General features: G+C 24.9%; 1 protein-coding gene across 1 annotated transcript; it reads left to right on the plus strand.

The window, feature by feature from the left end:
• Nucleotides 1-16: 16 nt before the first annotated feature.
• Bma-mup-4 (EGF-like domain containing protein) lies at nucleotides 17-27,939 on the plus strand (the record flags this gene model as incomplete). Its single annotated transcript, XM_043077783.1, has 39 exons — nucleotides 17-101; nucleotides 608-810; nucleotides 4,825-5,061; nucleotides 5,442-5,524; nucleotides 6,840-6,954; nucleotides 7,122-7,254; nucleotides 7,528-7,686; nucleotides 7,886-8,035; nucleotides 8,261-8,423; nucleotides 8,830-8,905; nucleotides 9,062-9,219; nucleotides 9,665-9,909; nucleotides 10,412-10,528; nucleotides 10,773-10,886; nucleotides 12,193-12,314; nucleotides 13,133-13,271; nucleotides 13,441-13,564; nucleotides 14,591-14,766; nucleotides 15,097-15,246; nucleotides 15,642-15,750; nucleotides 16,212-16,399; nucleotides 17,157-17,288; nucleotides 17,664-17,807; nucleotides 18,115-18,281; nucleotides 18,641-18,785; nucleotides 19,397-19,535; nucleotides 19,655-19,781; nucleotides 21,052-21,267; nucleotides 21,615-21,734; nucleotides 21,886-21,998; nucleotides 22,444-22,593; nucleotides 22,812-22,944; nucleotides 23,300-23,493; nucleotides 25,480-25,731; nucleotides 25,897-25,996; nucleotides 26,149-26,388; nucleotides 26,542-26,697; nucleotides 27,141-27,218; nucleotides 27,829-27,939. 39 exons carry the CDS (start codon nucleotides 17-19, stop codon nucleotides 27,937-27,939), a joined length of 5,763 nt encoding a protein of 1,920 aa, XP_042933717.1.

Raw genomic sequence — 27,939 nt, forward strand, 5'->3', positions numbered from 1 at the left:
GTGATCAGAGTTGCAAATGAAACCACGGGACTTATGGCCAGCATTGTTGTTTATTGCTCGATGCGTTTTCCATCTCAGCGCAGAAACATTAGCAAATAATAGTATAATTGATTATATAATAATTTTATCATTAAAATCAATTCATTTATTTAATTGTTGCTTAATTTATTACTTAATTTTTACTTAATATTCATTACTTAATTAGCTATTTTAATTAACTATTATTTAATTTAACTTACTACCAAACTTATTACTTAACTAATTAATAATTAACAATTTTTCGACTAATTTTCAGCGTATATTTTTATATAAATAAAATAAAATATTCATAACAACACAATAAAAACAAAAAAAAAAAACACTTGAAAAATGAAATTAAATTTTTATTTTGAACTTTATAAATAGAAAGAAAATATAATAAAGTTAAAAGTTTTTTTTCGTTCTTTTACAAAATCTAACTTAAAATTTAAAACTTATATTTGGATAAGTGAGATTTAAAATAATAATTCAAATATTAAATGCTTTTTTTTTTTGACAAAAACTAGAAAAAAATTTTATTATTTAAAAAAAAAAGAGGAAAAAAAAAATATTATTTTATTTTTTGCAGCACAACCATTTGAATGTTATGTTGATGATCCGCTAGCATGCAATCAAAGTAAGTATGAAGTATGCATATTTCGTTCTGGCGCTTATAGCTGTCAATGTCCGCAAAATGTGACACGAAGCGCAGATGGACGATGTATTGTAATTGATGAATGCGCTGAGGAACGCCTTAATGACTGTCATCAAAATGCAATATGCATTGATAAGGTTCGACTGTTATTTCTTCTTTTTGATTAAAGAAAAATTCAACAATTTAAATAAATGAAAGAGAAAAGAAAAGAAAACTACATATTTATAATTGTTGAATAAATTTAATAAAAAAAAAAAGTTAATTCTGAATTACATTAAATTAATAAATATATAACAAAAAAAATTCGTTTAAATAAAAAATTTTTTAAATTATTTTATATCTAATATATTTAATGAATGTTTTTTAGTTGTAGTTAAGAATTTTTAATTTCTTTTCTTCTTTTTTTTTTTTTTTGTTTTTGTTTTAAACTATAAGTAATAGGTAGGTAGGTATGTATCATTTTGAAAAACAAATATTATTTGTCCATTAAAAACTGGTTTTCTCTTTTTTTTTTTCTTTAATAAAACAAAATTACTAAGTAAGATCTCACATTTTTTCTTGTTTTCCTTTCCTTCTTTTTTTTTTGTTTTTTTTTGTTTTATTAAAATTATAAATATTGAAGTGAAAATTTAAAGGGTAAAGAAATATAACGATTAATCAGCTACATTGATTATTGATTAATAAAAAATAAAACATTATTAAATAAATAAGTTCAGAAAAATATAATAAAATTCCCTTAAAATTGTAAAATTTCTTCCTTTATAGATTATAAAAGTAATTATATTTGATATTAAATTTCATTCCAAAAAAAATAATTAATTTTTTAGTTGAATAATTGCATAATTTTAGAATTACCAGAAGTAATAATATGAAATTATCGGACAATGAGAATTGTCCACAAGACACCACAGGAACCGTGTCGCTTTACGGAAACCTTATTCCTAACTATTCAGTTTATATTAAAATGTGCAAAGAGAATGTTATTTTATTTTTTAATTTTATTACACAGTAATAAATACCACTTGAATAATTCAAATCGATAATCATCCGAAACTGGTGCCAATCTAATTGCCAATAGGAGCTCGCCAACATTGCCAAACTTACGGAGAAAGTTGAAGAAATGCAGGAGCAAGTTGGAATTGATGAGACGAGCATTTTGACAAAGTTTTCCTCACATAACTGAAGAACTGCTTCGGATTAACATATGCAATGCTAGCAATTCGTTGGCGATAACTTAATAACTTATTTAGTGTTGTTGGCAATGTTGGCGAGCTCCTTCTATTGGCAATTAGATAGGCAAGCAAGACCTCGAGAGGAAGGAGACGGACACTTAGGTGTTCACAGTTACACTTAGAATTATGTTTACGTGTTCACAGTTACACTTAGAATTATGTTTACATGTTCACAGTTACACTTAGAATTATGTTTACGTGTTCACAGTTACACTTAGAATTATGTTTACGTGTTCACAGTTACACTTAGAATTATGTTTACGTGTTCACAGTTACACTTAGAATTATGTTTACGTGTTCACAGTTACACTTAGAATTATGTTTGTTACACTTAGAATTATGTTTACGTGTTCACAGTTACACTTAGAATTATGTTTACGTGTTCACAGTTACACTTAGAATTATGTTTACATGTTCACAGTTACACTTAGAATTATGTTTACGTGTTCACAGTTACACTTAGAATTATGTTTACGTGTTTACAGTTACACTTAGAATTATGTTTACGTGTTCACAGTTACACTTAGAATTATGTTTACGTGTTCACAGTTACACTTAGAATTATGTTTACGTGTTCACAGTTACACTTAGAATTATGTTTACGTGTTCACAGTTACACTTAGAATTATGTTTACGTGTTCACAGTTACACTTAGAATTATGTTTACATGTTCACAGTTACACTTAGAATTATGTTTACGTGTTCACAGTTACACTTAGAATTATGTTTACGTGTTCACAGTTACACTTAGAATTATGTTTACGTGTTCACAGTTACACTTAGAATTATGTTTACATGTTCACAGTTACACTTAGAATTATGTTTACGTGTTCACAGTTACACTTAGAATTATGTTTACGTGTTCACAGTTACACTTAGAATTATGTTTACGTGTTTACAGTTACACTTAGAACTATGTTTACGTGTTCACAGTTACACTTAGAATTATGTTTACGTGTTCACAGTTACACTTAGAATTATGTTTACGTGTTCACAGTTACACTTAGAATTATGTTTACATGTTCACAGTTACACTTAGAATTATGTTTACGTGTTCACAGTTACACTTAGAATTATGTTTACGTGTTTACAGTTACACTTAGAATTATGTTTACGTGTTCACAGTTACACTTAGAATTATGTTTACGTGTTTACAGTTACACTTAGAATTATGTTTACGTGTTCACAGTTACACTTAGAATTATGTTTACGTGTTTACAGTTACAAGAAAATTAAGAACAGTGAAAGTAATACTATACCACTAAATATATCAAATTAACCTCATTACAGCAGCAAATGACTTTGTAATTCTATTGGTAAAAAGCATCAATGGCATAAAAATATCTGCTCAATAGGGAAGCACCTCAATCAAATTACAGAAAAAAAAAAAGAAAGAAAACTGTGTGTAAACAGAAGAGACACAAAGGAACGGAGATGATCACGGGACTACTGCCCTAACTGCCATTTTCGTCCCCGTGTGAAAATCAAGCCTACTGTCCTCTCTACACAACACTGACAAAAAAGATCATTTTGTATTTAAGTACAGGCATTGTTTCTCTTTTACTTTTCCGACTACTTTTAAAAAAAAATTTTTTTCTAGGAAACTATTAGCTTGCAATCTCTTCTATATATTACTTTGTGTTCTTTTTTATGCTTCCCAAAAGTAGCATGGATAGTGTAGATACCAGAAGTAATAATATAAAATTATCGGTTAATGAGAATTGTCCAATTCTTTAAAAATTATACAATTTTCCTGGAATTTTTATTGATATATTAGAAATAATCATTCGTGTGATTCTTATTAAATTAAAAATTTACCAAAAAAAAAAAAAAAAAAAAAGAAAAAAAAACAAAAAAATTAGACTAAAAAAAAAGTTAAATTAAATTTCAATTTTTAATAAATTATTTTGTTTAAATATCTTAAAATGCATCAATATTAGAGCAAAAATTTATCATAAATTCATTTTGTAAATAAAACTTAAATAAAATAATAATTCAAAAATTTTGAAATTTCATATCAAATATTTAAAACAACAAATAAGGAAAATAATATACAAAAAATAAAGTAAGACAAAAATATTTAATGTATAATTTGATTTTGATACTTTAATTGTAGTTTTACAAAAGAATTTTTCTTCAATAAACATATGTGCTATAAAAGTGTTAATTAATTACGCTATCAAAAAACGTGAAAAGTTAAGTATGCATTGAAGTTAGGCGTACGTGAAAGTTTATTCACCAATTAACCAGAATAACTCATTACTTATATTTTAGGCCCAATTAATACTTTCTATGATAAATTTGATAAAATTATAGTTAGATTTTATAACGCATATCTTATTTAATAATAAATAATTGTTAATATTTCCCTAAATTTTATGATAAATTAAAAAATTTTTTTCTTAAAAGTTTTTACAAATATAAAATAATCAGTAGAATTCTTTTTTTTTAACAACAATTTTTTTCTCCTCCCCTCTCTCTCCCTCCCTCTCTCTCTCTCTTGAATAATTCTAGATTTTCCCCTGTCTAATACTTTCAACTATAAATTAATGCTTAAAAAGATTTTAAAGAATAAAATAATAAATTTGGAGAGAGAAAAAAACGAACTTTATCTTAAAACAAACTTTAGATGTATATTATTTTTTCAAAAATTTAAATTTAATATAATTAGTGTAAAATATGTTTTAAAAATTTAAATTTAATATAATTAGTATAAAATATGTCACATATATTGTCACACTTTTCTAAAAATCTTTTTTTCTTTAGATAAAACATTAATATGAGTTTTGAAAAAAAAAAAAAAAATAAAAATAAAGTAAATTGTTTATTTTAAATATATTACATAAACTTTATACAAATATAATATATGCTTATACATTTTACAAATTAATTAATTAATTAATTTTTGAAATATTTTAGATTGAAGGTTACACCTGCCAGTGCTTGGATGGTTTTGTTGATTTATCAGAGAATGAAGAATTTAAACCAGGTAGAATATGTGAAAAAGATATCAATGAATGTGCTGATCCTATCACTTACAATATTGATTGTTCCGAAAATGCCACTTGTCACGATATACCTGAAAGTTTTACCTGTATTTGTAATCCTGGATTTATTGATATTAGCAGCCATTACTCTTTATTACCTGGAAGGAAGGTATGGTTTGGCATATTATTTAGATGCTATGATTCATTAGTTTGAAGTGAACTGTTTTCAAAAAATTATTTCAAATTTAAAATTTATCATCTTAATAATGAATGTAGTTTACTAACTTACTCTGATAACTTATCATGATAGTAATTAATAGAATCATTTCAAGTTTGAAATTTATCTTAACAATGATTATAATTACTAATTTACTTTGATAATTCATCATAACAATAACTAATAGAATTATTTCAACATTAAAATTTATCATTTTGATAATGATTGTAGTAATAATTTACTCTGATAACTTATCACAACTAATTTATTATATTTAATTACTTAATTAGTTTAATAATTTTTGCATAAAATAATTTGTTTTTTATTTTTAGTGTGTTGAAAATGTCGATGAATGTAGTAATGGAACAACAAATGATTGCTCACCTAATGCTGATTGCATTGATCAACCGATTGGGTGAATAATTTTCATTTTCAACTTTTTTTTTTTCTCATTCAAAAAATTAAACTTAAAGTTTGAGAAAAATTAAATTTTTTTTTTTTAAAACTTCAATTTTATACACAAATCTCATTTCATAAAAAATTTTTTTCTCAAAATTTAATTCGTTATCAATTTAATTCATAAAATTTTGAATTAATTTATTCGATGCATATTATTTCTTAATGAAAAAATTGAAATGAATTGACAACAATTAAATTAAATTATCATTCTTAATTATTAATTAAATCTCATACGTATACTTAAGCCATATAATATTATAAAGAAATATTTGCAGTATAAAAAAAGTTAAAAAACATTAACTAACATTGAGATAGATCTCTCTCTCCCTTTCCCTCTCTCTCTCTCTCTCTTCGTTTCTCTCTTGTGCTCTTTTACATTGTTAATTTTTTATCACTTGCTTTATCAATTGCTTAATTTTATCACTTGATAAAATTAATTTCAAAGAAAATAATAAACATTTTAATACATTTCTGAGATGATAATAATACAAAACCCATTGTTGTTTTATAATTTCTATCACAAAACAGAACAAAAGATCACTTTCATTATCAGTTGATCAATCAATCAATCATTCAATCAATTAATTAATCAATCACTGTTGCGAGAATTTGAATCTGTGAGACATAAACCAAAAAGCATTTAAATTCCAATAATTTTATTCCAATAATCTTTTCTAATAATATCAAATAATTCATTCATTTGAAAAAGTAATAACTAAGTTATCAATAAATACGGAAAGATATTTTATTAAAAAATTAATGTTTCGTTGATTTTTGCATCAAATATTTTAAAAAAAAAATTTAAAAAACATTGCGCAATTAATAAATTAATGAAGTATGGACTATTTGAAGATTTTAAAGATTTTTAAGTAATCAAATTCGATACGTTGTCCTATTTTAACAGTAATTATGTTAATTGTAAATAATAATTTCATCGCTTGCAAAAAATTATTAAAAAAAGTTAAAGTATTAATTATTACTGTTTATCAATCTCTATCTTTAAATAATTAATGATAACTATAGTGATAGCAACTGATAATAGGAAGTATATTATATGTTAACATTTTTTTTTTTACTAAAAACTAATTACCAATAAATTATTTAATTATTTGATAATTCATATACGTACAATTAACTTACTCTTTACTTTGTTACTAATTTTATTAATTCATATAAGTGAGTATGATTAACTTACTCTCTACTTCGTTACTAATTTAATAATTCATATAATTAAGTATGATTAATTACTTTCATTTAATTGTTAATTTCAGGTATATATGCAAATGCAAGGAAGGATTTATTGATACTAGCGTAAGTATAAGTCATTATCCAGGGCGTCAATGTATTGCGCCAAAAGAGCCTCAAATTATCAGTTCACAACAAATGGTTTTCCTTTTTTTTTTTTTTTTTTTTTGTTTTCTTTTTAATTTAAATTCATTTTTTGTTTTTCTTTTTGACAAATAACTTTAAACTGATAATAATAAAAAATTAAATTTTTTTTTTTATTGCAAATTTTGAAATAATTTTTAAAATAATATTTCATTCTATTTTAGCAATTTCCATTCTATCCAACATTTCAATCAAATTGTTCAATGAATCAAACATGTTTAAATAATAGCCATGTACCACATTTATGTCATTGTTTACTACCTGGTACCTTAATTACTTCTCATGGACAATGCATAAGTAAGTTCTTTATGAAATGAAATAAATTCTACTAAAATGCTAAAGAAAAAAAATTTTAATTTAATAAATTCTAAAAATTATTTAACATTTTAATCATATTTCTAGCATATATTTATTAAACATTTTGTTTATTTACAAAATTTATACAATTATTAATGAATTACGACACATTTATTTTTTATTAAAAAAATAAATAGTTTACCAATGATTGTAAATTTTGAATTTTGTCATTTCATTCTCGAACAATTATACTAATTTAATTCTTTTTTAAAGTATTCAATCAAACAATAAATCATTGTAAACAACAAAATGATTGCGATTTGGCTGCAATTTGTTCGAATACATGTGTTGGATACAAATGTCAATGTCCACCTGGTTTCTTAGATATGTCACCTGATCCGGTACGATTACCGGGAAGAAAATGCATTCAATGTAAACTTTATTAATTTTCAATCAAAAATAATAACTATTGAATAAGTAAATAAAAATAAAGTTATAAAAAATAAATAAATAATAATTTCTTTTTTCAAAAAAAGATTAATATTAATAAAAAAATATTGAATAAATTATAATTAAATTCAAAAAAAAAATTTTTTAAAACATTTTTTAAGCAATTATTATGATATTACAGTAATTAATGAATGTGGTACGAATAAACATGATTGTTCACCGTACGCTACGTGTACTGATACGTTAGAATCATATTTATGCAAATGTAATGCTGAATATATCGATGTTTCATCACGTTATGGCTTAAAACCTGGACGTCGTTGTACACAATGTTTGGAATATACATATTAAAATATTTTAAAATTAAATTATAAAAATTAAATTATATTGAAATTATAAAATTATAAAAAAAAATTATAAATTATACAAAAAGATTAAATTATATTGAAAAATTATTATTAAATTATGTAAAAATTATGTTAAAATTAAATTATACATTTCTAAATTTACATTTCCATCAATTTTATATATTTAAAAAATTAAAAATAATTTACAGCATTGAATCATTGTGCTAATCGATTAACTAATTTGTGCGATGAAAATGCAGATTGTGTAACATTAATGGATAATTATACCTGTATTTGTGCTACCGGATATTTTGATGTTTCCAATAATGCTAAGCTACCAGCTGGACGTGTATGTACTTTGCAAACTTATTGGTAAGCAAAAAAAAATAAATAAATAAGTAAACAAATAAATTAGTATTTTAAATTAGAACTTGGGTTATTGTTTATTTATTTACTATTTTTTATTTCATATTATTATAAATTGCATTTTTAATTTATAAAAATTGGTAAAATACGTATGCTACACGTTTGCATACTTAATTTATTGATATTAAAATATTATCGCAAATTTTTAAAGGTACCAGAATGAAATTTAATAAGGGCTTGATAGTAAATTTTTATCAATTTCTCTCAATTCAATAAGTTTTAATTTAAATTCAAATTTTGTATTTGAATTCTAAAATAGATAATAATCATTCTTTCAAGTTTTTTTTTTTTTTTTTGAAATTCAAGAATCAATTTTATGTTAATTTCAAATTAAAATGTATAATGCTTTAAGCCCTGTTCAACCAAGCGATCTTGTTTTCCTAATCGATGGTAGTACTTCTATTGGTGTAAAAGTTTTTCAGAACGAGGTTATTTCAAAATTACACTTATATTTTAAAAATTTGTTAAACCGTTTTTAAAAAAATGAAAAATTATTAGTGCTTCGAGATTATTGTTACTATATAAGTTGTATTAATTATGAGAATTTTTATTTTACTTTAAAATAATTTAATTTTATTTTAAAGATACTTCGTTTTGTGAAAGATTTCATTGATTTATTTGATATTTCATCGGAACAAACGCGTGTAGCTGTAGTACAATTCTCGGATGTTATTAGACATGAAATTTACTTAAATCAATGTTTATCGATACAGCAATTAAGAGATGCTATTAGTAATATTGAGTAAGTTAATTTATTATTTAATTTAATTAACTTGATTTATAGTTTTACACAAAAAAAAAAGAAACTCGAAAAAAAAAGCTAAAAAAAATACATTAATATTCTTTTAAACATATTAAAAATTCGCTGCAAATAATATCAAACTTATTAATACATTCATAATCTCTACAAGTAATACTAAACTTATCAATAATCTCTACAAATAATATCAGACTTATTAATACATTAATGATCTCTAAAAGTGATATTAAGCTTATCACTGATCCCTACAAGTAATATCAAACTTATTAATACATTCATAATCTCTACAAGTAATACTAAACTTATCAATAATCTCTACAACTATTATCAAACTTATCATCATCAGGAAGTAGCAGATTTGATTTCTTTTTGATACAATCCATTTCATATAATATTGATATGATAAAAGGAAATGTTTTATTTTCAGGTATCTGAAAGGTGCAACTAGAACAGGTTATGCAATACAATATGTTACTGATAAAGCATTCACTGAAAATCTCGGTGGTCGGCCAGGTGATAGTGGAATATCACAAATTGTTATCATTATCACAGATGGAAGGTCACAGGATAGTGTGACAAGCGCTGTTGAAAATGCAAAATTGAAAGGAATTAAATTATTTGCAGTTGGTGTCACAGAGCATGTATTATATGATGAATTAGAATTGATTTCTGGTAACTTTAATTAATTTAATTATCTTTTAATTATTTCATTTTTTTTTAGTTTTCTTTTTTTTTTCTACTTTAATTACTTTTAGATCTAACTATGCACTGATCATTCATTTAAAATTGCATCTAAATTAAATTATTAATTTCATTTATTATTACATTAATAATATATTTATCATTTAATGTTTTATTTTAATTATATTTTAGCAAAAATTTCAAATAATGAAATATTTTAATTGTAAAATATTAGTATTAATAAGTTAACAAATTTTTTTTTTTTTTTTTGATTTTTAATTCAACAAAAAATATAATTATTGTTTTTGTTTCATTTATTTAGTAAATTATAATTAAAATTTAGCAATTTATCATAATTTAAATTTTATATATTCAATTATTTAATATACTTTATGAATATTTTTTTTTTATTTTAATTAAATATTATTAAAATTATTTTGATCAATTTGCATTAAAATTTTATTAAATCTTAAAATGTTACTTTTTTTTTTAGGTTCAAAAAGTCGAACATTCGTTGTAAATACATTTAAAGATTTGAATGCACGTTTGAGAAGTATAATTCAGAAAGCAACCTGTCCAGTTAATATTTCATCACCAGCAATATTTAAAGGTTAATTTTTTATTTTAAATTTTTGAAAAAGCAAAAAAATAAACAAACAAATAAAATTATTAATTAAATTTTTTTTTTTTTAATCCTCCTTATAAAATTTCATTTTTTTTTTCATTTTATTAAGTTTTTAAGTTTATTTTTCTTTCTCAATAACATAAATTTGAACTTAATTATTAATTTATTATCAAAGGTAAATTTAAAACAAAAAAGTGTAAAAGGATAAAAATTAAAAAAAGCATTGCAGATATTATATTAATATTATTTGTATTGTTTATAAAAATCTATGATGGAGCAAAATGTTCTTCGCTGTTGCTATTATTATTATTATTATCTACTGCATTGGTTACAGGCGCAGAAGGTTAGGGTGTGGGATATTTTATAATTTCAATAAATTTTTCAGGCTTATTTTTGAAAAAAAAAAATTTATTTTTTTTTTTGTATATTTTAAATGATAAATTAATTGATAACAATTTTAAATATATTTTAAATAGTAAATTATATTTTAAATGATAAAAATTAATTGCTAACAGTATATGTAAATTAAATAATTTTTTTGAAAAAAAAAAAAAAAGAAAGAATAATTTATAGAGCCTGAAAAATTAAAAGAAAGAAAAAAAGAAGGAAAGAATACTTTGTTAAATTCCTTCTTTTTTTTTTTTTAATTTTTATTTTTTTGAAAATAACTGATAAATTATTTTGAATAAATTTGTTATGTTAATATCATTAATTAAACACACACACACACATAATATAATTAGCAAGATTGAAGTGCATTTTAATCTTTGTTCAATTTGATTTGATTTGTTTTAAATTAATTAAAATATCTATGCGTGAAATTTTTGCTACTAACCATTTCACTTTTCTTTTTTTGAAAATTAAAATGTCAAAGTTTATTTGAAAAAAAAAAAAAAAGGAAATTAAATATCGATGCGTGATATAAATATATTTTGCTACTAACCATTTCACTTTTCTTTTTTCTTTTTGAAAATTAAAATGTCAAAGTTTATTTTTAAAAAAAAGGAACTTCTCATCTTTATGCATTTTATCAATGAAAATGAAATTGGATTTAATTTTGCATTTGTTAACACTATCTTCTTATCAGAAGATAGTGTTAACAATATTTTACCTTTTGATAAACAATTAAATTTATTCAAACGAATCTAAAAAACTATGCTAAAAATTTGTTAATTGATAGCAAAAAAACCTATATTTTTTTTTATATGTATATGTAAATTGATGCTAGCATTATTAATTATTAATTAATTAATTAATTGTATTAATAATATTACTTTTTATCAAATTCAAAATTTTTCCTGTTTGATTTAATTAAGAGAGAATAATTAATTGTATGATAAATTATACATTTTGTCAACTATTTTAATTGGCACATTTTTTTTTTGTTTATTTTAAACAATCGTTGCTTATGTGAATAATTTAATGAAAAATAATGTGGAAATGCTGTGGCAAAATTTTTTATTTATTTATTTATTTACTTTTTTTTTAATACCTTTATTATTTGCTTGAAAAATTTTCTCAATGCATATTTAACAAATGTATTAAATTTTTGTTGATGTTTTGCTTGAAATTAATTTATTATTTTTTAAATTATATTTTAGAATTGAAAGTTTTTTTTCTTTTTTTTTTTGAAAGAAATTAAATTTCAGAAAATTGCGTATTGCACTCGCATGCAGGATGTGATCGATCGCTTAATCAAATATGTGCATTAAAAAGTGGAAAACCATGTTGTTCCTGTCCGATGCCATTTGAACAACATCCAATTACACGGGTATAAGTATAGATTTCAAGTATAGGTATACTTATTTAAGTATAGGTATACTCATTTAAGTATAGGTATACCCCTTCAAGTATAGCTATACTCCTTTAAGTACAGCTATACTTATTTAAGTATAGGTCTCTACTCATCTAAGTACAGGTATACTTATTTAAGTATACGTATCTACTCATCTAAGTACAGGTATACTTATTTAAGTATAGATATCTACTCATCTAAGTACAGGTATACTTATTTAAGTATAGATATCTACTCATCTAAGTACAGGTATACTTATTTAAGTATAGGTATCTACTCATCTAAGTACAGGTATACTTATTTAAGTATAGATATCTACTCATCTAAGTACAGGTATACTTATTTAAGTATAGATATCTACTCATCTAAGTATAGGCATACTCATCTAAGTACAGGTATACTTATTTAAATATAGGTATATTCATTTGAGTATAGGTATACTTTAAATTAAGATACATACATACTCATATAGAATATGTGATATAGATATTTAATTACTTTGATTACAAATTTTGATCATTTCTACAATTTGAAGTATTTTAGTATTCGTACAATTTCTAAGTTGCTATAATTTCACGTACTTTAGATTTCACGTAATCTAAAGTTAAAATAAAACTTTGAATTACGTACGATGAAATTATTTATTTTTATAGTGTAATCTATACTGGAAGGTAACAGTAGATATAAAAAAGAAAAAGTTTAAATTTGAAAATTTTTTAACTAATAAATAATCACTCATCAAATGGACATTACTAAATTTTATTTTTTAAATTTTAAACTATCGGTTTTTCTAGGTTTGTGGTGGTGCTTTATGTAATCCACAAATTATCTCCTCATGTCCAAGTCCTGAAATATGCCAGATGACACCACACGGTAATCATCGTTGTATCTGTCCACCTAATACAGTACGAGATCAAAAATCTGGTGCTTGTAGTAAGTTATTCAAATAATTTTGCTTATTTTTATTTTTATTTTTAAAAACTTAATTGTAATTTTTTTTTTCACATTTTAAATACGTATTATAAGTAGAATTTTTTCCAATAATTTTTGAATTTCAAGAAAAATTTTAAATTATTTCTTTGTTTTTTTTCCTTTCTCTTAGCGACTACACATAAACCATCGATGATGCCTGGGATAATGCCAAATGAATGCGGAAATATGATTCCGTGTAAACAAAATGAACATTGTATCATGTCATTAACCGGAAGACGAGTCTGTCAATGTTTGTACGTTTTTTTTTTTTTTCTTTATTAAGTTGAAATTTAAGGAAAATTTGATAAAAATTGATAAATAAGTGATAAGAATAGGATAGGTTTGTAAAGATAAAGTAGTAATGAAGATAAGTAAGGGAAAAGAGTTAGTATGAATTAGAGAGAAGTGTAACAAAAAAAATCAAATTTTTTTTATTTTTGTAGAATATTTAAAAGTTAGTAAATTAGGGTGCAAACATTTTTTTTTTAGTGAAAAAAGTTTTTTTTTGTGAATTTTCCAGCGGTATTTTTAAGTACTACGTACGTCAACTTGCCAATGAAATATATGAGTAGTACGTACGTCAGCTTGCCAATGAAATATATGAGTAGTACGTACGTCAGCTTGCCAGTGAAATATATGAGTAGTACGTACGTCAGCTTGCCAATGAAATATATGAGTAGTACGTACGTCAGCTTGCCAGTGAAATATATGAGTAGTACGTACGTCAGCTTGCCAGTGAAATATATGAGTAGTACGTACGTCAACTTGCGAATGAAATATATAAGTAGTACGTACGTCAGCTTGCCAATGAAATATATAAGTAGTACGTACGTCAGCTTGCCAATGAAATATATGAGTAGTACGTACGTCAGCTTGCCAATGAAATATATGAGTAGTACGTACGTCAGCTTGCCAATGAAATATATGAGTAGTACGTACGTCAACTTGCGAATGAAATATATAAGTAGTACGTACGTCAACTTGCCAATGAAATATATGAGTCGTACGTACGTTAACTTGCCAATGAAATATATGAGTAGTACGTACGTCAGCTTGCAAGTGAAATATATGAGTAGTACGTACGTCAACTTGCCAATGAAATATATGAGTCGTACGTACGTTAACTTGCCAATGAAATATATGAGTAGTACGTATGTCAGCTTGCCAATGACAAGTAGTATGTATGTCAACTTGCTTCATTTTAAATTTTTACACGTTTCAATTTAGATTTCATTTACGTATTAGCATTACACATATAGTAAGTGAAGTAAATATTTTAGGCCTGGCTACGTGATTAATTCAAGTGGTAAATGTCAACCAAGAGGAACATGTCAACCATACCTACCAAATGCTTGTGATCAACGACGAAACGAAGAATGCTTACCAGATGATCACGGAGGATTCACGTGTCAATGTGCTGCTAATCAAATCCGTCATCCTATCACCCAGATTTGTTGTAAGTTATAGCTGAATTAAAATCAAATTATATGCAAATGGTGAAACGTTGAAATTGAAAATTTTTCAAAAACTAAATAGTAGTATCACTAATAATAATATTACTAAAATAATAATAGGTGAACGTAGGATAATATCTCAAAAATCCTACGTATGTGAAATGTATCACATGTAAATTTGATTAATTAAATAATGAGTAAATAAGTGATACTAGAAACGTGAAGAGTAATATCAGAAACGTGAAGGGCAATATTAGAAACGTAAAGGGTAATATTACAAACATGAAGGGTAATATTAGAAACGTGAAATTTGACGTGACGTATTGCTGTAGTGGTGGATGAATGCGCTGCTGGTACGCATGATTGTGATAATAATGCAAATTGTATTGATACAGATGAAGGATATATTTGTACATGTAAGGATGGTTATATCGATGAAAGTCCGGATCAGTCACAAAAACCCGGAAGAGTTTGCCGGAAACGTATGTTTTTGTTCAATTTTCTTCAAATAAATAATAAATAATTGAAATTGCTAAAATTTCAAATTATAAAAATAGCCAATGCAATTGTATTATTTCAGGTTAAGCTAAAAAAAAAGAGCAGAGATTTGAGATACGAACTTTAAAATTATTTTTTTATATTTTTTTAAATTTTATTATTTTTTTAAATTTCTAAAAAAATTAGCTTTTTCTTTTATATTTTAAATACTAAAAAAAATATATATATATATATATATATGTATATTTTAAATTCTAAAAAATTAGCTTTTTCTTGTCAAAAAATTTAGGCTAATTTTTGACATATCGAAATTAATTATAATGTTGTAAATAAATGTTAACAATTTTCTATGCATTTATAAAAATTAAATTAATTATAGAAATAGATGAATGCTCCGAAGGTATTCATAATTGTTCAGAATATGCAGATTGTATTAATTTACCAAAAGGATTCTTATGTCGATGTAGAGAAAATTATGTTGATTTCAGGTATTTATTTTATAGATTTTAATTTTCTAAATATTTAAGATATTATTAAATTTATTAATAGAACAAAAAAAAAAAAAAAAGATTATAAGTTTAAAGTTTAAAAAGTTTTTTCTTTTTTTAAAGTGACATTTGATAATTAGATATGACAATAAAAGTTTTTCTCCTTTTTTTTTTACTTTCATTTTTTATTATTTGAAATTATCACTTTGAACATCGCTTTTTTAATTTTTTGATTATCACTTTCTCATTTTTATTTTTATTTTTCTGTTTTTTTTTCTTTTTGAATTGTCACTTTTCATTTTTTTTTGATTATTACTTTTAGTTTCTTTCAATCTTTCAATTTTCTTTATTAAATTATATTATATACACAAACATAAATTGTTAATGAGAAAAAAAAATGCTAATTGAAAATTTGATAAATTTATTTATTTGTTATTTATTTTTTGTTGTTTATTTTATAGTCCAAATCCACAACATTTTGGTGGCACATATTGTAAGCCAATGATTAATGAATGCGCTAATGAATCATTAAATACCTGTAATAAAAATGCAATTTGTATTGACACAATGGATGGATACAAATGTCAATGCAAAGATGGCTTTATTGATCACGATGAAATGCGAAATCCAGGCAGAATTTGTCAACAAGGTATTTTGTTTACTGTTTTTAGAGTTAAGTTAGTTGTATGAGCCATGAAGAATTTGTCAACAAGGTATTTTGTTTACTGTTTTTAGAGTTAAGTTAGTTGTATGAGCCTTGAAGAATTTGTCAACAAGGTATTTTGTTTACTGTTTTTAGAGTTAAGTTAGTTGTATGAGCCATGAAGAATTTGTCAACAAGGTATTTTGTTTACTGTTTTTAGAGTTAAGTTAGTTGTATGAGCCATGAAGAATTTGTCAACAAGGTATTTTGTTTACTGTTTTTAGAGTTAAGTTAGTTGTATGAGCCTTGAAGAATTTGTCAACAAGGTATTTTGTTTACTGTTTTTAGAGTTAAGTTAGTTGTATGAGCCATGAAGAATTTGTCAACAAGGTATTGTATAAAAGTTTTACTTTCTTTTAGAGTTATAAAAGTAGTATTAGTTATATTAGTTTTAAAAAATTAATGTTTATTTCTACATAAATTTGATAGTTTATAGATAATATGACAGGTTGGAAATAAATAATTTATTTTAATAGATAATGATGAATTTTAACTTATCTCAAAATTTTCATCTATCATTTAATAAGTAATTTATTCAATCTTAATTGTTAATTTAATAGTTTATTCTTTTAATAAGATATTTGCATTATTAAAATTTTTAATTTTAAATTTAAGCATAAAAATAATTGTTTGTATTAGTTATATTAACTTTTAAAAATGTTTATTTATACAAAAATTTTGTTAAAAGTTTTTTTTTTTTTAGAAAATCGCCTTTGTATAACGAATCAAAATGATTGTGATAAGCATGCAAAATGTATTGAAAAAGGTACCAATGAATACATTTGTGTCTGTGAACCTGATTACATTGATAAAAGTCCTGAACCAAGTAAACCAGGTCATTTTATCATTTCTTTTTATCATTAATGAAATTGAAACTATCGTCGTAACTTTATTTAAAGATAAGACGATAGTTTTCGAATAAAATAATTTTTCTTTTTTAAATAATATGTCTTCATTTTTGATTTAAATAAAATAAATTATTCTGAATAATTATTGCATGTACTTTTATCTTTGAAATGATTAAAGATAAGTGATTAAATGCTAAAAAGTAAAGTAACTGTTTTATATTTCTTTCAAATTAATTTAGTTAAAGTAAACAATAATTTAATTTAATTTTTTTCCTCATTATTTAGCTAATTACTTTGATTTATCATAGTTGTTAATTGTTGAAATTTTAAATGTAAATTTGTAAAATTAAAAAAATATTTAGGTCGTGTTTGCTTAGAACGTATCTGTAGTAATCCATCAAAGCATGATTGTCATCCGGCTGCTTCATGTACCGAAGTTGCAAAACCGGAACGTTATACATGTTCATGTCGTAATGGTTATAGTGATATGGATCTGCTTAGACCTGGTTAATTTCTATTTTATAAATTTCAAATTTTACGAATTTTTTACAAAATTATTGATCTCCTTTTGTTGTTTATATTTATATTTCGGATTATTTAATATTATTCTTCTTGAGGACATTTCTTTATCATAGATATTTCCTTTTTATTCAACTATTTTATATATATAATTAATATGATATGACAGGTATTTTCAATGCTTGACAACCTTTTTTTGAATATATGACACTTTTTAATTAATAAAATTTCTTGATGAATAATAAAAGAATGAAACTTATTTATATTTCAGGAACTTAATTACTTATATTTCAGGAAGAATATGCAAAGAGTTAGTAAATGAATGTTTAAATTCATCGTTAAATGATTGTGATCCAGCAGCTACATGTACTGATTTAAAAGAGGGTTATACCTGTACTTGTCCACCTAATTCCAAGGATATTTCACCGAATAGTCAAAAGCCTGGGCGAAAATGTTCCATTGTAAGTTGTTGATAAGTAATTAATGAGTAAGTTGATAAGTAATTAATGAGTAAGTTGATAAGTAATTAATAAGTAAGTTGATAAGTAATTAATGAGTAAGTTGACAAGTAATTAGTAGCAAGTAATTGTCAATATGATCTATTTATTCAATCTCATTCTTAATTCTATCTATTCTATCTTATTTTTAATTCCAATAAGATATAAATTAACTTTATGATATAAACTATACTTTAACTTTTTAATTTTATCTTTTTATTTTTTTTATTGTTATTTGCATAATTTTAATAGTATTAGCCATTTCTTCTCGTATTTTCCTTTTTTTTTTGTAAAAAATATACGCTTAATTTTGAAATTTTCAGTTGGTAAATGAATGTACAAATTCACATTTAAACAATTGTAGTCGTTTTGCGGATTGTATAGATCGTGAAGATGGTTATGAATGTGTATGTAAAACTGGTTATCGTGATGGAAATCCGGCTAAACCGGGAACAGATTGCAAGTTAAGTAAGTTTTTTGAAATATTTAAAAAGAACTTTTAAACTTTTTATCCTTTTCTTTTCTCTTTTACTTAAATCAAATTGCCAAAAGTAAGTAAAATAATCAATGAAATGATATATATATATTTGTTTGATTTTCTTTTTCTTTTGAAAATTTTTTATGATAAGCAAAAAACTTTTGCAAAAAAAAAAAGAAAAAGAAAATACTAATATTATTTTTGAAATGAATTAGGAATTACATTTAAAAATTGATATGATAATTGATGAAAAATTAAAAGACTAAATTATATGAAATAATTTAGCTTATCAAATTTGAAATTTAGTAAAATTGAGCTTATCGAACATAAAATTTAGTGAAACTTAGCTTATTGGACGTGAAATTTAGTAAAAATGAGCTTACCAGGCGCAAAATTTAGTAAAATTTAATCTATCAAACACAAAATTTAATTTATCAAATGTGAAATTTAGTGAATTTTAACTTATCAAGCGTAAAATTTAGAAAAATTTAACTTATCAAACGATGAAGCATAACTCATTACAAAGTAATCTTTGATAGGTTTATCACTAATTATCGTTAATTAATTATTAATTAATTAACAATTGCAAATTATTTTCCAGTAGTGAATGAATGTCAATCATCAAATTTGAACAATTGTGATAAAAATGCAGAATGTATTGATACGGAAGAAGGATATCAATGCAAATGTATTCCACCTTATATCGATCAAAATCCATCACAACCCGGAACGGTTTGCCGGTAGAATTTATTTTTGTTGATTTTTCAGGAATGAAAGATTTCTTTTTTTCACTTAAAAATTAGATTTTTTTTTTTTATGTGAAAGAAAAAACAAATTATGCAATTATAATTTAATTCAGGAAAAAAGGTATACCATGTGGTGATACGGCATGTCAGGAAGAACTTGGTGAAATTTGTTCTGAGAATCAGTTATGTATTTGTCCGCCTGGACAAAAACGTTCAGGTCCTGAAAAAAAATGTCGTCCGGTAAATATTTTAAAAGTTTTGAGTAAATAATTGATGAAATTAGAGTGATCAAATTATTGATTCTACCATCGATTAGCTTAAATTTACCTAGATAGTTTCTTTTTTTTTTTCTTTTGTCACTTATTTAGCAAAAAAAAAATAGCTTAAATTGAAGTTATAAATTCTTAGAGTTAAAGTAAAGTAGCTTAAGTTGAAACTGCAAATTCTTAAAGTGAAGTATAATTAAAGTAAAGTGGGCTAAATTGAAACTGCAAATTCTTAGAGTTAGAGTAAAGTAGCCTAAGTTGAAATTATCTAGAATTAAAGTAAATTAGCCTAAGTTGAAATTATAAATTTTTAGAATTAAAGTAAAGTAGCCTAAAGTGAAATTATAAATGCTTAGAGTTAAAGTAATACTTGTACTAATCATTAAGTAACTTTATAGAAATGAAATTCTTTAAGTGATAAAATCAATCTTTTTTTTTTCCATTATCGACCGATCCGTGAATAATTAATAATTTTAATTAAAGTCAAATATTTTAGAATGAATTTGCTTCTTTTATTAGAAATATAACAATTTGTTTTTTTTTTTTTTTTCTCTTACCAAAATGGAAATATTTGTTTAATTACTTTTAATATCAACCAAATAATATATCAACTATAGTACTTACTATAAATGCTACATTTACTTTGACAATTTTTGATAATTATTTTTATTTTAAATTTTAAAATAATTTTTTTTTTCTCAATCTTTTGTATATGTTAGTATTTATTCAATCAAAAATTAGAACTTAATTTTACTTATTACGTCAAAATTTACTATCAAATAATCTAATCATACTATATTTACTTTTACTATCAAACAAATTTAAAAATTTTTTTTACTTTTTAAAAAATTTTTTACTATCAAACAATTTAATCATACTGTAAATCATAGAGATAAAAAAGAAAAAACCGTCCGAAAATAGTATCAGTAAATTTTTTTAAAAAAAAAAAAAAACGAAAATTAATATATTTTAATATAAAATAATTCCTAATTGATTACATTTTGTTGAAAATAATTTAAAGATTGTTAAGTGATAATTAACTAATTCTAAATTATTCCAACAATTGCAATCTTTTTTCGAATAATAAATTGAAGCAAAAAAATTCAAAAATTATAAAATTAGAAAATATATTTTAATTTTCGATCTATTATAACGCTTTTTCTTTTTAACTTAAAATTCTATCCTAATCATTCATTCATTCATTTATTTCAATTTTTACCTTTTTTTTTTTTGGTAAATTTCAGGTTGAATCATGGTCATTACCTTTGTTGGTCATTCGTCAGAATACTGAAGAATTAAATTACAACGATAATTTAAGAAATCCACAAAGTGACCAGTACAAAGAATTGGTCAGTGCATTTGAAAAAGGTATTGCTGAAAGTTATGCAAATACATCGCTTAAAAATGGTTTTGTGGTTGCTGAAGTAAACGAAATTGCTCGACCAAGTGATTTCATTAAGGTTTATTAATTTTTTTTTTTTTGAATTTAAAAAAAATTTTATTTTTTCAATGATTCAAATTTTTGTAAATATTTTTCTTTAAATTAAAAAAAAAATTTTTTCTTCTTCGTACTTTAATTTGTTTACATTCTTTTAAAATATTTTTAAACTTTCAAATATTAGTTTTTTTTTTTCTTGGCTAAATGGCAATTATAGCAAAAGAATTGTAAATATTTAAAATGAATAGTTTAACAAAAAGTAAATGTTAACATTTTATTGACGAGAATTTTTTTTTTTTCTTTGAATCATTTTGCTTATAATTCAATTTTACTTTAACTTTAATTTAGTGATTTATTTATTTATTCTAGCAATGGGATAAAGGAATTTTGTACAATTTTACGGTTAATTTTGTACGCGGTAGTGTCGCATCACCTGAAAGCGTTTTTACGGAACTTTTGCAGTATATTGCACATCGGAATAATTTTGAAGTTGGTAACATTCTCTCCTCATATGATATTATTAATTAAAATAGGCCAGGTTAATTCTACGGAAATATATGTCTGATAAATTACCGGGAAATAGATAATACCGGCACATTTTGTTTTCAGGTTGATAAAAACACAGAGTTTTTATTTTCAGGTTGGTAAAAGTAAACAATTCATTAGTCCATATCAAGCAAATCCTTTTGATAATTGTTATAAAAGTGACTGTCATCCGGATGCAAAGTGTACTGCCACTCCAACCGGATACAGGTAAGTTAATTATACCTGTAAATTAGTATTACTTTTTTTCATATATATTAATGAATTATTTATAGTTACAAATAGTTTTTAACATTAGAAAAGTTTTCCTTTTTTTTCTGAAACATTCACATTATATGGTTACAGCAATTTTTTTCTTAAATTTTCGACAAAAAAGCAATAATTACTAATAATTATTAATAATCGATAATGAATGAAAAAATTGATAATAATAAAAAAAAAAGCAACAAAATTGTGCTATTCGGATAAAAAATCCGGATTTCACTGACTTGAATAATTTCTAAAAAAAAGTATTTACAAATTTTGAAATTGTAAATAAAATTTTTCCATTTTAAAAAGCAAAGGAAATTTTAATTGAAAATTTTATTGATTTTGCGCAAAATTACATTTGTGCGTGTTACGTTAACAAATGTTACGTTAACAGAAATTTTTGCAGATGTCAATGTCCGGAAACACATCGTGACCTGAATCCGTCAAAAGCCGGACGTGATTGTGTAAGTTATGCTGGTGTAAATGAATGTGAACGAAAAGAATGGAATGAATGTGATGAGAATGCTCGATGTATTGATGAAGATTACCTGTACAGGTAAACTCATTTCTTTGTTTTAAAATACAAGAACCCAAAGTTTGAAACATTTATTAATTTTAATTCTTTTTTTTCTCTTTCAATTTTGAAGTACATATTCAAAAATTTTCGCATTTAAAATCTTTCTCTTTTTTTTTTTTTGAATTTTTTTTTTTTGGAAATAAAAAATTTAATTTTACTTTTGCAAAAGTATGAATGTAAAGAAAATTAATTTGCAGATGTGAATGCATAAAACCATTTGTTAATGCAGCACCACCAGGAAAATTACCTGGTTCAGTATGTCATATTGATTATTGCTCTGATGTCAACTTTTGTCCTGCAAATGCTACCTGTCAAAATGGTGAAAGAGAGGTCAGAAGTCAATTTATTTACAATTAAATTTGATTGAAATATTTTTTTTTAAAAAAAAAATCTTTGATTTAAATGATTTAGAATTGTTATTGATGATATAATTGCTGCAGAGAAGTTATAAAAACTATAAATGGAAGTATTCTTTGAATGCATTATTTAAATTTTTATGTTAAACTAAATTTCCACTTTTAGTGATATAAAATTAAATTTAATAAAAAAAAAGAAAGAAAATCAAACGATGACAACGAGAGAAATTTAATTGAAATTTAACTTTAAATTATGCAAATTTTTTCGTTTTTTTTTTAATTGAAATTTAACTTTAAACTATGCTAACTTTTTTTTTTTCTTTTTGAAGGCTCAATGTGTATGCAAAGAAGGTTACGTGGATATTCGACCCAGTTTATCCCAAAATCAACCTAATTATCCTGAAATGGTACATTGTGTACTACTGCAAGATGTCAACGAATGCGCTCTTGGTCTAACCAATTGCAGTGCAGTAGCAGTTTGTACTGACCTACGAATTGGATATGAATGTCATTGCCCGAATGGGTGGGTAAATTAAAAAAAAAAAAAAGACTCTCAATAAAGTTAAATTAGATGTTTTGAAAAAAAGAAAATTTTTCTAATTTCTCTCCTTGTTAACTTTTTACGATTGTAAGCAATGTTAATAGATTTTAATAAATGTCATGCATTATTTACTTAAACATTACTTAACCTCTGTGCTTTCAGATTCCAAATTTCTTGTCATATTTCAATTGCTGTATGGCTTTAGGGATGGGTAAATTAGAGGCTCTAAGGATGGGTAAATTAGAGTTTCTTTTTAAGCTGTGGGTTATGTCTAGCTCAATTTTTAATGATTACTAAGTGATGTGCTGAATTGTTAATTTTTAAACTAATTTTGATGGGACATTGAAACTACTCGAACCATTGATTAAGAATAGAGAATTTATCTCTGTGACAAAAAAGCCAATCATTTGAGCAGATCACATATGACCTATGAACCTTATATGCTAATTGTTTGAACACTAATTTCAAAGCTTTATAGAATCATTCTCTATAGTTTCGGATATTTGCGCATTCTTTTACGTAGATTAACCCACCATTTGCTCTTGATATTCCCGAAGTTTTTGTTTGCAAGATGAAAAGCTGTCTTACTTGCAAAACAGGTTGGATTAGTTAGGTATAACTGACAAGTAATTCTTCTTTCTTGGATGGCAGTTTCTGAATTTGTATTGCCAAATGCTTTGATTTTGATGAATTGCTAGAATGCTGCATGGAAAGATTCTGCCGAATGATCTGCAAGTCTAATTTGAAGTTTTATCTGGAAATTCTCTCTTACTATAGCAATTCTAAACTTTTTAACTTTCAATTTCTTCCTTGGAATGTCATCACTTTTAGATTTGGCTTAGAAGTTGAGCTTAAGCTTGCATCACACAAAATGGCGGTGTTTGACACTGTGTACTAGGCACATTATTCGGCTATAACTACACACTACGCATTAAGATATAATCAACTGGCCAATATTTGGATCTGGAATGCATCCAAATCTTTTTCTAGGCTATCTTTTGGATGTCTTGGGTCGTGAGTTTATGCAAAACTCTAGCACGAGATGACCTTTCTAGCACGAAATGACCTTTCAACAGTACGTCTTGCATTGTTAGGTTTCAAAGTCCTTTCTTGCTCTGGCATTGAAGTCACCCAGAATTATGAGACTTTATGAGGATTCTTTGGATAAAAGATGAGACAGTAATGATCAGTGTAAAATTTAATTTTTCTTTGAGGTCAGTTTGAAGGTTAGGGCATATATGTGTGGATAGCAGCATGTTGCTTATTTTTGAAGTAAAAGATTTAGGAGGATAATGTGACCGGAATGACCAATTGATAAGTTAAGTTTGGAGGCTTCAATTATCTGATCAGAAGTTTCCGTATTTTCTTCGAGACTGTCTTCTTCATATAGGCAGATTTCATTAAGCAGCAATGTCAAAATTGACTGGTGACAAGTGGCAATTTGTGAACACTGAGGACATCAACTATAAGCACTGGTAAGTACAAGCTGCTCTCCTTGAAAAAGGTTGCTTGGTCATTCAGGATGCTACCGAAAAGAAATGTTATTCTCGAGGTCAATCTTGGATCACTTGCATGCAAAATCTGATCTTTGACTTTCAGTGCATCTTAAACCTGTTGTTGTTTCTACCTGTCTCCTACCTGTTGCTAAAGAGAGAAAGCTTGGATGATATTAGCAAAATTTTCAATTCGTAGATTTGTTTAGAGTGTCCTTGTTGTAGATGAACAGTTTTCCACGGCTATCTTGCCTTAGTTTGAAGTGAGAATTGTCATTCACCTAAGATTATTCACCTAAAGGTAAAAATGAATTTATCTCATCCATAAACACAATTTGATTGACCTTTCACTTGAAACTTGTTTGATCTGAGAAATCCTACCGGAAGCATATAGCACAGCTCGCAACTTCATAAGGTCACACAGAGGATATTTAATGAATAAATATTTTAATTAACAGAATGTTTTAATTAATAGATATTTGGATGGTAATCCAAGTGAACCTGGTCGAATATGTGCAGCACAATTGTGTGGCTTATGTAATGGTCATGGTGATTGCATATATAATGAAGCGACAAAAAATGTGACATGTTCATGTGTTGGTGGTTATACTGGAGAATTTTGTGAGATTGAACCATCTAAGACACTGCTATTACTCTTCCTGATCTTGGCTGTTTTACTATTACTTTTGTCACTTTGTCTTTGCATGTACTTCTGCTCGAGACTTCGGTATGTGTCATATACTTCACTTAATTATGAACATAATTTTCTATGTAAAAAAAAAAAAGAAAAAATTTCGAAAAGACCGAGAAAATAGTATAAAAATGATCTTTCATCTTTTCACATAATTACAAAAGTGTTAAATTTGTAATAATTTTTAAATATTTTTTTTAGATGTTTCCGACGAAAACCAGAAACAAGTATTGGAAGTGGTCGAGAGATTCTTAGTTCTGATTACTATTCCATTCCACGTGCTAAACTAAAACGACGTGAGGTAAATATAACTTTCAGGCTCAAAAATAATCATGATTTTATGATTGTAATTGATGAATTTTACTAACTTTAAATTTTTTTTTAATTTTATTATCACTTTTTAAAAGATATTAATCGTTTATCTTTTCAGTGATAAAAAATGTTTTATTTGAGGTCGATGATACTGCTCCAGCGGAAGTAAGTAGCCGTCAGTTACAGCGTTACTTAGATGATGGAGGTTCCATTTCCGGTGAATCATCTGGTTCGTCAGTTCAATTCGAAAGACGAGTTATTACCGACATCACAACACATGAAATTAAAAAGACCATTTATCATGATCCGGAAACTGGACAAGCAATTTATGAAGTTACTGCAACAGCTAGCAGTAGCGCAGGTGATGGTGGACATTCACAGGTATCGCCGTAGCTTATTTTAAATAATTTTTAAGAAATATACCTTTAATAGTACCTTTATGTTGATCTTTTGTCCTGCAATTTGCTTCTTTATAAAAATTCTCAACTGTTCTCTTATGTTGTTCTTAGATGAAATATTTGTCTAAATTTCAAGTTTCTTCGACCACCGATTGAAATCGAATCGGAACAACATGCAGGCGAACAGTATCCAAGGAGCGAATCAACATCACGAATAGATGGAAGTGGAAGAGGTACAATACGTGAAAGTGGATCACGTGAATACACAGCTACCCGAACTACTCGTCAAATGGTACTATTTTCTGTCGTATAATTTCATTCTTGATATTTATCAAAATTTTGAATGAATATAAAAATGTTTCAATTTTTAAGACATATCTTCTGACAAATTTTGATAACAATAATCGTAAGTTATTGTTCTCAACAGCCTGTTAATTATTTGCAATTCAATTAAAATCAATCAAATATCTAACAAATGTCACATACAACTGTCATACTCCTACCTAATTGTATCATTTTAGTCTCATGCAAAAACTATGGTTAAGTGGTTGATTGAACTGTTATACTTTTAATGTTCAATAATTTGAATAACCGTTCATCTACACATTAATTTATTAATTAATTAGTTATGCAGATGACAAAGGTAATTTACAGTAATTTACAATAACTGTAATAGTAATAAATGCATAATTTTTACAGACAATCATTATCAATTGATTCTATCATTCATTTTAGGCAGATGATTACGATGATAAAGAAGCATATAGTCAAGAGGATGAAATTGATGGCGCTGTTTTTGATAGAACAACTAAGGTTCCTTTTTTTTTAATTAAATTAATTATAATGAAGTTACAGTAATTTATTACAAAGTTACTGTAATTTATTACAGTAATGCTTGATTTATTTCTGTTATCATTGAATATCTCATGCAGTACTGTTAATCAGACAGAATTACGTATAAATATATTGAAATAAATACGATTGATCATGTTAAATGAGTGATTAAATTAGTTAAATTTTATTCTATTGAGAATAATTTGGATAAGTAACTATTTGCTGTATTAATAAAAGGATATATTAATAGTCTAACGTAGAGCGGTATATTTAGGTGAGTTTGCAAGAAACTGAAATGATATATTGTCATTAAAGGAGACATTTAAAAATTGATAATAACCCAAGAATAATCAGCCTTATTAAATTGATGAAAAGTTCATTATGTATATATGAATATTTCATTTTCTACAGTAATACTTCATTTTTTACAGTAGTACTTGATTTTTTACAGTAATACCTGATTTTTTTTTTTTTTTAATATTTGATTTTTTGCAGCAATATTTAATTTTTATTTTAAATAATGATAAAATGTCTGGTTTGAATTGATGAAAAAGTTAGTCTTCAATTAAATGAAATTAAAATTTTACAGCTTTCTACACGACATGATTTCATGCCAGCAGAATATGGACATGGTGGAGTGGAACGAAGACGCAATGAAATGTCAACTATGACCAAATCACATGAGACAAGTTACTATTAG

Source organism: Brugia malayi, assembly GCF_000002995.4.
Source record: "Brugia malayi strain FR3 genome assembly, contig: Bm_v4_Chr1_scaffold_001, whole genome shotgun sequence".
In the NCBI taxonomy this organism is placed as follows: domain Eukaryota; kingdom Metazoa; phylum Nematoda; class Chromadorea; order Rhabditida; family Onchocercidae; genus Brugia; species Brugia malayi.